The sequence below is a fragment of the Camelina sativa genome, chromosome 6 (genome assembly GCF_000633955.1).
Source record: "Camelina sativa cultivar DH55 chromosome 6, Cs, whole genome shotgun sequence".
Classification (NCBI taxonomy): domain Eukaryota; kingdom Viridiplantae; phylum Streptophyta; class Magnoliopsida; order Brassicales; family Brassicaceae; genus Camelina; species Camelina sativa.
Window position 1 is genome coordinate 16,326,602 of NC_025690.1, and position 11,783 is coordinate 16,338,384.

The 11,783-nt window shown below is 32.1% G+C and overlaps 2 protein-coding genes across 7 annotated transcripts; both read right to left on the reverse strand.

The window, feature by feature from the left end:
- LOC104791736 (glutathione reductase, chloroplastic) lies at positions 315 to 3,592 on the reverse strand. The gene is made up of 11 exons (XM_010517700.2): positions 3,134 to 3,592; positions 2,764 to 2,989; positions 2,398 to 2,676; positions 2,145 to 2,321; positions 1,919 to 1,972; positions 1,643 to 1,791; positions 1,416 to 1,479; positions 1,170 to 1,340; positions 953 to 1,087; positions 758 to 848; positions 315 to 570 (listed from the first exon to the last, which is right to left on the reverse strand). The coding sequence occupies exons 1-10, from the start codon at positions 3,526 to 3,528 to the stop codon at positions 807 to 809; spliced, it is 1,692 nt and encodes a 563-aa protein (XP_010516002.1). The 5' UTR covers positions 3,529 to 3,592; the 3' UTR covers positions 315 to 570; positions 758 to 806.
- LOC104791737 lies at positions 5,300 to 7,549 on the reverse strand. 6 transcript variants are annotated; one of them, XR_768952.1, is made up of 4 exons: positions 7,017 to 7,549; positions 6,309 to 6,404; positions 5,782 to 5,877; positions 5,300 to 5,653 (listed from the first exon to the last, which is right to left on the reverse strand). XR_768952.1 is itself a non-coding variant. In XM_010517701.2 (4 exons), exons 1-4 carry the CDS (start codon positions 6,528 to 6,530, stop codon positions 5,537 to 5,539), a joined length of 360 nt encoding a protein of 119 aa, XP_010516003.1. In that variant the 5' UTR covers positions 6,531 to 7,547; the 3' UTR covers positions 5,300 to 5,536. The 6 variants fall into 6 exon arrangements, 1 of the variants encoding a protein (XP_010516003.1); XR_768953.2 differs by having other exon boundaries at positions 5,300 to 5,549; positions 5,625 to 5,693; positions 6,309 to 7,548; XR_768949.2 differs by adding an exon at positions 6,071 to 6,172 and having other exon boundaries at positions 6,309 to 7,548.

The following is an 11,783-nucleotide window of genomic DNA, read 5'->3' on the forward strand; positions in this document are numbered from 1 at the left end:
ATATTTATATATATATATATGTGTTATGAACTTTATAAAAAGATTAAAAAAAACAAATTTTTTTTGTTCATGATTTGTTTGAGTTCGAGTAAACCCGAATAACCAGAATCCGAACGGGTAATACTCCAACCGATCCGAAAGTACAAAAAACCCGAATGGATTCTATATGCCTAAACCCGAAAACCCGAATACCTAGCGCTACTTTGAATAGTGACCGTGTTGAGTTTATTGATTTGTCAAAAGCTTATATCATTCGCAACGATGCTAACATGAAGTCTCACGTGGTGGCTTCAAAGATAAAAAGCTCAACACAGTACCCAAAAGAAAACTAACAAAGCAAAAGAAAACTCGATATTGTTCATATATCTATACAGCCGTTACGATGGCACAAGATTTCAAAGGTTCAGTTTTAGAGCTCTTTCGGGAAAAGTTACAATCTCTCTCGAGGAATTTGATCGTGTAGGTCAAACGATCAAAAGTATTGCAGGACGGCGGTCATATCTCCACGCGACATTAAAAACATTGTTCTCTGCCAAGAAAAAGCTTCTTCTTCACAGACACAATGTTCTCCTGCAAACATGCAAGTCAAAATATCAAGCACAGTTACGGAGGATTCTTCTAGTCTACCCTAATTTTCTGGGGCGGGCAGAACAGAATTGACATCCTAAGCATGGTGCGAGACTATGAGCTAATAATGCTTTGCATGTATTTTCTAGGATTAGAAATTAGGACCAGTGCACTGGAAACTAGTGAATACCTTATCAGGGAGCTCCAATGCCGTATATACAATCTTATTGCAACCTTCTCTACACCCCAGCAGCTGCTTTAGCTTCAGGACTTGCCTTTCCCTAAGATGAAATTGGAAAGACACATCTCAGTTCCAATCTTTTTTCCATGTCGCAAAACAACGAGAAATAACTAGATGGATAAGTTTGACTGTTCACAAACAAACCTCAGGAGAGTCTTTGCGGATTTTCCTGGTTGGAGTCCTCATAGTGACAAACTCCTCAGACGCTGTGGGGTGAACACCCACTGTAGTATCAAAGTCGGCCTTAGTTAAGCCAGCTTTTACTGCAACTCCAAATCCCTGCCAAATAAAGTTCAAATTCGATCATACATGTTTTCTATGTATACTTGTCAGATTGGATGAATCATGTTAACAGTCAAACCTGGATGATTTCTGGCGAATCTTCTCCACACATGTGAACACCGACAACTTTATTGGTGTTTGCACAGACAATGAGTTTCATGAACACCCGGTCGGGAAGTCCTGAAAGCGTAGCCTTTAATGGCCTAAAGTTTGATGTGTATACATCGACATCACCATATTGTTCTATGGCCTGCAAACACGTACCTAACATTTATAAGCAGTAACACACAAAAAAACCGTATTTTCGACAACTCATCCTACTTACCTGCTCTTCAGTTAGACCAACTGTTCCAATAGGTGGCTGGGAAAAAACGGCGCAGGGAACGGCTCTAGTTGATCATAAACACACAGAAAGGATAAAAGCCATCAGAGACAACAGTTACAAAAAGTTCTAGATTACTGAAAGAGCATGAAAAACCAAACAGAGAAAACTCGCATCAATCACCAAAACTACCAAAGGTCTAAACATCAAAGTAAAGATTGTTATGTTACCTGTAATCGGGCTTTGTTGGCTCATTTTGAAACAAAGTTTTAGCCAATGCACCTCCCTCCATCAAAGCAACTGGAGTCAAATTGATTCTGTCAGTGACATCCCCAACAGCCCAGATGGAAGGAACAGATGTCTGTGAATATTCGTCAACCTTACAAACAAAGTGGAAACATGGAGCACAGTTACACAATAAGTAAGCAGGTATAACAAGAGAACTGTGCATAATGCAATAATAGAAATACCTAGTGACAAGAAATAGGTAAAACATTGGATCATACCTCTATTGCTCCATTCTTCGCCATTTTTACGCCAACATTCTCCAACCCTAAGTTCTGTTATAGCAGCCAACATTACATCAATGATCAGTCATGTAGTAGCTTCCATTAAAGTCATAAATAAGGGGTAGCAGTGGTCAGTTTATCTTAGACAAAGTATTAAAGCAATGAATTTTGCTAACACTTTTCATTTTATAATGATCCTTCGCAAAGAAAAGTCATGTTATACCTTTGTGTTGGGCTTGCGACCAGTTGCAAACATTACATGTGAAAAGCCCTCAACAGTACCCTTGCTGGTCTTCAGAGACAACGAGCCATCACCAGATTTGATGATGGCTTCAGGGGATTCTTCAGTGTGAAACTCAATGCCTCTCAAAGACATCTGCTCTCCAACAAAATCCCTGACCTGGAACAAGACAATTAGAAAATAGCCACGAGAACAAAACGAAGGCAGCAAACAGTAATACTCATTTTTTACTCACGTCTTCATCAAATCCCCTCAGCACCTTCTTTTGCCTTATAAAAACATGAACTTCACTGTTAAGACCATTAAAGATACCAGCAAACTCCAAGGCTATGTAGCCACCACCAACTATTGCAATTTTCTTGGGCTTGGAAGGCAAATCAAGCGCAGCATCTGAATCTATGGCAAACTCTTTTCCTGGAATGTCAGGAATGAAAGGACGTCCACCAACTGCAATCAGAATATTCCTCGTAGTATAGATTTTCCCATCTACATCAACAGTGTGTGGGTCTATAACCTGCACACATATATAAACATATCATAAATCAATACATAGAATTTAAAACATATGAACTATATATATAAACTCCGAGCTTCAGCATACCTTCCCACGACCTTCAACCAACTTGACATTAGCTTTGCTCAGAATATTCTTATAAATACCAGTCAACCGCTGCAACTCAGCATTCTTGTTAGCAATCAATGTACTCCAGTCATGAGTAGGCTCAGTATCATACTTCCAACCAAATCCATGACTGTCTTCAAACTCGTGACTGTATTTGGATGCATACACAAGTAACTTCTTTGGAACACATCCTCTCAGTACACACCTGTAGAAAGAAAAAAACCAAAAACGAGTTCACTCAATTCGTTTTTGAATTTTTAAAATCTAACACAGCTGAGAATTACATCTCTCTCTACAACACAATCAAACCATATATATCAACCAAACCACAAGAAGAAAGAAATCTTACGTTCCTCCGACGCCACCAGCTGTATCAGAAGAGATGGTGGAGAAAGGGAGCTCGCAAACGGCGGCAGAAGCACCGAAGCTAGTGGCGAAGCGAGAGGCGCGGACGCCGCCGCTGCCGGCACCGATAGTGAAGAGATCAAAATCGTAGTGGCGGTCGGAGTCAGCTCCATTGTCGGAACTGGAACGAACAGAGAACCGGCGAGAGTGGTGGTAATACCGGTGGTTTGAGAGTACGGCGACACGGGGACGAAGGGAATAGAGAGAGGTTAGGGTTTTAGGGAGCGAGAGAAAGCTAGGTGATGGTAGATGATGAATAGCGATCGGGAGTTTTCTGCAGAGGATTTGAAGAGATGGTGAAGATGAGATTGTACTTGTTAGCTTCGGAGTCGAAGCCATCTCTCTCTCCACGATTCTTCCTCTTTTTTTTTTTTCTTTCTTTAAAGTTTGGGTGCGTGTACTGTATATGCTTATTTCGATAATTAAAAATTGCTTTAAACAATTTGTAACATGTTTTTTTGTGTGGTCATAAGGACTCTACCAAACTGACGATAACTCTCACCCATGAGTCCATGACACTGCTAAATTTTAGTCCAACCTCCCTTGGTTTTGGTATGCAATATATTAGACTCTAATATGGAGCAAACTAATATAAAGTTTATAATGGTACGAAGCTTTTAAGGAGTGGAATGAAAAATGCATATCAATAATGAATTTACAATGGTATGAGTTGTATGCTGAAATGCATAATAGTATGGAGATTTTTAGTATACATTGTTGCATACTGGTACGCAATAGTGAATGATAAATTAAATACGGACTAGTCCAATTTTAGTCCAGTCTGGAGCATACTATGCAACCATTCAAAGCCTTAGTAGTGACACTACTATAACACAGATACAACTTCAGGGGCAAGAATTTTTAACAATAACAACAAAGTGACTGTAAAATGGTTAAACGATGCAATGGGATAATGGTATAAAAGAAGGAGATACAACAATAGAGAGCATGTACTTTGGCTTTGATCTTTGTTGTCTTAATAAATAACTAGAATTGGACCCGTGCTAGAGCACGAATTGAAGTTTTTCTGTTTATTTTGTAATTTTTATTTAAATCACTATATGTGATTGTTTTATTTGTTTTAAAAATCTTTTTCTTTTGGGATGAAACACTATTCCATGAAATCATGTTCTAAATATGACTTATGAAATAATATATACTAGGATCGGATCCGCGCTACAGCGCGGAGAATAATTATTAATATATACTTGAGTTAGACATTATTTATGGCAGAAGTAGGAATATACGTAAAAACTATAAAATATTGCATTTATAAAAATTACATATTCAAAATGTATGTTTTAATGAAACAACCCGTAAATAACTGCATTTGTAAAAACTATAAAAGAATGCATTTATAAAATTTACACATTCACAATGCTTGTTTTGATGAACCAACTTGTAAATGATTGTATTTGTAAAATATTAATTTTAACCCGCTTTAACATATGATTGTGAATTTAGTACACCAACCAGCCTACTCTTTAAAAAGTCATTGACATTAAATGAGTAATATTTTATCATTGTTTGTATTTTATGTAGAAAAGTACGTAAAATAATATAAATATAAAATCATGAGTAAAAACTTTTGATAGTGAGAATAACTTAAACTAGGTTTGAACCCGCGGTACACCGCGGGACTAATTTTTAGTTATAGTATATTGGAAAATAATTTTTAATTTATTTAGTTTATATAGTTTACAACTTAAAATGTGCTTATTGTTTTGGTTGAATTTTGTTGGATAATATATGATTTTAAAATTCGTTTTGTTTGATAGGGTTATATAGAGTTATATGGTAGGGTAGTGCATTTTTGTTTGTTTGAGTAGAAACAAATTAAATCTTTTTAAATTTATCAAATCAAAATTAGTTGTTTAAAAGTAAGAAGAACTATGGTTACAAATTTATAATATATGATTAGTGATGGATTAATAGTGCAAACCCGCGACGCTAAACCCGTTTCAGAGCTGGTAAAAGATTTTATATCCATATATCATCTTTTTTTTTACATATTTATTTATATTATGATGTATTCCAATCCAACAAAACTGTGTAAAAGTTTAATCTTTGTTTTTTACTTTTAGTGCAAGCAACTTCAAATAAAAAAAAGAAGGATTGAAAACTTTCTTTTATACGTGAATATTCGGTATATTGCTCGAAACACAGAAATATTTGAAGTAGAGAAACCTAAATTTTATGTCCCTATGGTTTCCTACTCACACCATTTAAATTTCAATTTGATACAGCCCATTTAAAACCAGTTCTAAGGTTGAGAGTTTGGTACAGAAGAAAAAAAAAGTAAGGTGGAGACTGGAGAGTATTTTTTGCTTCTTCTTCTTCTTCCACTTCACCACGATGACCTGTTTCAATTTCTCTAGATTTTTAGTGTTTCTTCCATCACATTGGCTCAAGCTTTGATCTGAAAATCTTCTCACCATAAGTTCTCAAGCCACTTCGTATAAGTCTAGAGCAAGACAATGCATTCCAAAACAGGCTATTATAATCTGGGGACCATGTACGTCTATAGTATTCAAACAAAATCGATACAAATAGATTAATGTTAGTAATCGATACAAAGAGATGAATCTTTACCACTAAATCATGAGCTCCAAATTTTGAACGACTTCTGTAACTACCAAATTTGTATCCTCTCATCCGAATTAGTGAGGAAACAACCTTGTTAAAAGACTGTTTACAAACAAAACAAACAGTCATTAGTGTTGTACCAAAGAAATAAGTTAAGAAGCTACAATGGATTACGGTTAATACTCAAACAAAATTCTGCAAATACATTCACACTCAAACATGAACCATGATACTAAAACAATCAAATTCAATATTCTTTCTATATTAAAATGCATCAAGTAGTCAAGAGACTTACACCCAATGATCCAAACTGAACAATAAAAAGAAGAAAAAGAAGAAGTTATCAGAGAAGAAACATTTCTGGTCAACTATGATTACTTTAGAAACACAACACCGGCTGCAAATTCACACAAAAACAATAGTTAAGTAAGCAAACCATTCCATTTTCCCATTGTATGAAATTATGATTTGAGCATCTGATATAGAAATAGAAGAGGATTCTTTTTTAAACATCCTAGGAAGAAAAGTCGAACCTGATGTTGATAATCAATTCGTAAGAAGTCCCCATCAGTGCTCTTATCAACTATAACAAATCTGGTTGTATTGTCTTCCAAATAACTACTCAGCTCCTGAAAAGATAAAAGATGATATTTTGGCAATTTGCATTTGACGTCACAGCTCTCATAGACTCTGCTTTCTAAATCCGAGCTCTTTTGCATTGCATTCAAGTTAGTTCCAACCAACAACAACCGCATTACATCATTCACTTGCAGACAACAATACACAAATCTCAAATTTTGAGGAACAGATCACAAAATATCAGGTTCTGATTTAGAAGTTTTATTAAGAGTTCTGGGCTCCCTCTTTGAACTGATGTTGATTCAAGATCGTGCGGCGCCGTCTCCTACCAAGCTGCCAAAATCTCAGATCATAGAATTACCAACTCATCAATAGATCCGACGACGAATCAATGAACCCAAAAACCTAGATTTCTCGACTTGTTGTCTTCTATTTGCTTTATCGTCACCGTAGTTGCTTTCTTCTTCCTCTACAACACCACCGACACTGCATCTCTTCTTTGTTTCCAGTCTCAATCAACTCAGTCTCTTCAAACTCTCTCTCTCTCTCTCTCGCCCTCAAATCAAGTGGAATTCGATTAATTCGTATCAATTATACTGAACCAAAAAAACTTACATATAACAGGTTATGAAAGAAAAAAAAAAAAAAAGAAAAAGATTTACCTTCTAATCTACAAACCCAAAACGCCGCTTATCCATTATCTTCTCAAAAACTCTCACCCGCGATCTTCTTTTACATCAGGTGGAATTTGCACGCAACCACCACTTCAAACTCGTCACATGAAGAGGGAGAGATTCTCGAAAGAAGAAGTACAAAGAACAAAAAAAACTTACGAAAGGTGTTCTAGGTAGACGACGATCAAAAGGAGGAAAATATCAATTAGGTTATTCAAGTCTATGTCTTTGGATCCAATCAATAACGTCGGATCCTCAATCAAACGGGTCGAGAGCTTTGACGGGTTAACGCGCGGATCCCACCTCAATCGGGTCGTGGTAATCTTGGAAATTTTTAGTAATTTTTGATTTTGTACTTCTCTTCTATATATATAGAGATAAAGGCTAAGATGATTTAGTCCGACAATAGATAAATTGAATGAATTTTTGGAAAACAAAAAGGATAAACCTTCACAGTACAAATTCCGAATGATCTCTTGATAGTTGAAAAGCTTGATCGTATGTGAAGCCATTTTTTTGTGATCAAGTTCTTACGTTTAGGTTATTAAGAAATCAGAATGATGCAGAATATATTTATACTACAAATAAGTTGTTTGATACACAATCTTTCAAACAATCAATATTATAGCAAAATTAGTTTAGTTTTGGGAATATACTTCATATATTCTCTTAGACGATTAACATATCTGTAACTTATATATGATTTAATTATTCAAAAGATTTCGAATCCAAATTAGTAAATTTTATTTGTACGGAGTTCCTAAAATATCTAAACGAATTTTAGATTTCTTAAACTAACATTATTAGTTACCTAATATTTTCTATGTTATTAATGATCTCTATTTACGTAAACTAACTAATACAGAATATTCCTTAAAAGCTAACATTAATTTTTTCCTAATATTCCAAATTCGATTACGAATTATTAACTAGATTTTAACCCACGGTACACCGCGGGATTATGTATTTTTGTATATTTTATATAACTTACTAAAAAAACATTATGTTGGATCAGATCATCAAATATATGTTTTAAATTTTTTACAATAATATTAAGATATTTGTAATTTTATTTTCTTTATCTATTTGAAATTTTTTATTTTCATTTGAAATTTAATTAATCAAAATTCTTTTATTCTGGAATTTAATCTATCAAAATTATTTGTTGTGAAAGTAAACATCTGTTAATATGTATAATACTTTATAGTTAGTATAAAATTATTTAAATTTTATTCACCAATTTAAAATTAATTAGTTTTGTCTATGAGTATGATGGAGCGGGTTAGTGTTGGTTTTTAACTTCTTTCATATAAAATTAAGTTTTAAAATATTTTGTTTGTGTTTTTAGATCAACCCGCAAAAATATATAAGTGTACTAATATTAACCTAATTCCTATCTCATACGTATGATTATTTTTAGTCTAGGTTTGGACTCGTGGATAAAAAAAAATAGTTAGTTTTGTATTTGAGTATAATGGAGCAGGTTAGTGTTGGTTTTTAACTCTTTTCATATAAAATTAAGTTTTAAAATATTTTGTTTGTGCTTTTAAACCAACCCGCAAAAATATATAAGTTTACTAATATTAACCTAATTCCCATCACATTCTTATGATTATTTTTAGTTTAGGTTTGGACCAGTGGATAAATAAAATTTTCTATAAATTATTGTTGCTTTTTTAGTATTGTTATAGATATTACTCATATGACTAAATTTGATGTATTTACTATTTAAATTGTGCAACAGAATATATTTGTATTTGACATCATAACTCTATAAATGACACATGTTTTTTAGTCAAAAAACATATATCATTTTGTGGAGGTTAAAACAAAAAATATATATATATAGTATAATAAAATTATACATTATTAGTTTATTTTTATATTTTGTTCTACCCATTTTGACATCAATTGCTCTATCCATTTTAACATAGAAAACATTAAACAATTTATGTATAATGGAAAACAATGTATAATGGAAAACATGTATAATGTCAAACCAATTATGGAAAATCGAAATTGAATAAGGTAAGATACTATAGTTTCTTTTTTCATTAAAACATTTTAAAACTTGTAATTAAAAAGGAAAATAGAAATTGATTTTGTTCAGATATTTAGGGAAATATATATTTCTATACTCGATTTTCCTAATTTTTTTTTTTGTATTAAATGTTTCAATTACAATGGCATATGATGTAAATATTGTCCAACTTCAAGCCTTCTTCTGAAAAATGCTGTGAAAATAATAATATAGATTGTGGATTTGATCCGTTAAAAATGGAGTATCCGATTACACATAATCTGAATCCCTTGATTTCGGGTTATTTTTTTTAATCGACCCGAGCCAAAAGTTGTTTTGTACTTCTCTTTTACTAATATAGAGATTTTGTAAGATCTAGTCTAGTAGATTTAGATTTTGACCTGTGGTACACTGCGTGTTAAGTTATTTATTAAAAAAGAAAAATTTTGTTTGTTAATTTAATTTGATTTGTTTAGTTTTTAAAATTATATATTGTATTTTGATTGTTAGTTCTATGACTTAACCCACAATACACCGTATATTAATTTTAGGATCAAATATGTAATATATATTTGTCAAAATCATCTTGACCGAGAAAGCCTCTACCAAACAACATTATTCCAAACTTAATTTTTAATCTGAGAAATCATTTTTAAAAAAAAATTAACCCATGCTCTAGCAAGAAATCATATTTCTTGAAGTTTTTTCAGTCTATTGTGACATATTATTGACCCGTGCTATAACAAATCAAATTAGAGTGTTTATAATTTAAATTTTTTGATCTATCATATATTTATAATATTCTTAAAATATCAAATTAAACTATTTTTAAATACTTCAAACTAAATTATTTAAAAAGTTTATTATAGTATATAAAAATTATACAATTCAACAAAAGAAATATATGAAATTGAATTTAAATATTCAAATTTTTACTCGCTATTCAGTCAAAATTTTAGTTGAATAAATATTTTTTTAAATAATAATATTATTAAAGCTTGAATATTTCATAGATTGAACAATTTATATTGGTTTAAATAATATGACTTTGAAGTATGACTTTATAATATGATTTTGATGCCTGATAAATCAAAGTTCATGACCATTTGTATTGAGAATCATTTTGGTCATTTTTTTATAGTATGACTTTGAATCTTTGCATATTTTTCTTAGGCAATGTGATTGAGACATTTTATATATTTTGGTATTCATCAATTGAGCAATATATTATTAAGCATTAATCAAGGATCAATCATCATCAATGATTACATCAATCACTAGCTAGTTCGTATCAACAATTCTTCAAGATCAATCATCATCAATGATTAAATCAATCACGTACTAGTTAGTATCTTTCAATTATGTAAATAGTATCATGTCATTACTTTCTTTACAATACTCTAGGAATGTCTATGTGTATATAAGTCGATCATTGTACTCAATAAGTATCATCAGTTTACACAAACATTTACATATATGTTCGTTTTAAAAAGTTTAAATTACATCACATGCTGAAAAAAAATCATAAATTTTATTAACTAAATATATTATATAATAATTTAAAATAATTTAAATTTAAAATCAAATAAAAATGAAAAAATAATCAAATATGCTTGTTTTAATTAGGTTGAAAGATTTCCTTATCTTTTAAATGTTACCTATAATTGATTTTATATGTTACCATAATTAACTAAATGCATATTATCCCTAATTACCAAAATCAAATTAACCTGTATATTATGATACACCTAAATCATGAATGTCATAAATCTATAACCAAAAAATCATATATATATCTATCATATAGTCTACAAAAAAACATAAATAACTAGTCCAACCTGAAGATGTATTGGTTTGTTGTTTTATGTGCGTGAAAAGTTTATAGAAGGTTTGAGAAGGCAATATTGAAGGAAGATTTGAGGATGAATTGAAGATGAAAACTACTATTTATTGGGTTGATTAAATTGGAGTTTTACAAGGAAAAAGAAAATAGCAAAAAGGAAAAAATCTTTTTCTTATGCAATTTGGAAATCTTCTCCTATGGTGATTAGGAAGTCTTGATAGATATATAAGGAGGTGTTGGGCACGTCCTAGAGAAGTAAGAGAGTTGAAAATCTGAAGTCTAGGCTCAGGGGGAGTTTAGCCCAAGGTTAGGTTATTTTGGTTTAAATATAGGCTTGGTGTTAGTCTAGTTAAGGGTAGAGATTTAGATTTCATGTTATAGAACGGAGCGGTGAATTAAGAGGGTTGTGCTTGATTTACGCGTTTGCGAATAGGTTGTATTTGTTTTTTTGTTCTAGTGGAATCGAAATCTGGACGTGGTCCCGGGGAGTAGGAAAAATCGAACCTCGTTAACAAAGTTTTTATGTTCTTTACTTTCTGCACTTTATTATTGCCTCATCCGTATTTACACGACCTCTGATTGCTATGACCCAAGGGAAGGAGACTTAAGTAGTTAAACTAGAGAGGATTTAACATTTGCCTCACACAAATTATTTTATAATTGGATGCATTTTGTGTTGCCTTCGTATTATTAGGAAAAAGTTGCCAAGTTTATATTTTTCGATCCAATGCATGAGCAAGATTTGATGTCTTTAGTGACTAGTGGTTTCCTTCCTGTTCTTCTGAAGAACTACTTTAATATATAGTATATTTCAAAACAGACCATGAAACAAATATTTCAACCCTTAACAGTACAAGAAACAGTTTGAACAAAAAAAAAAAAAAAAAAAAAA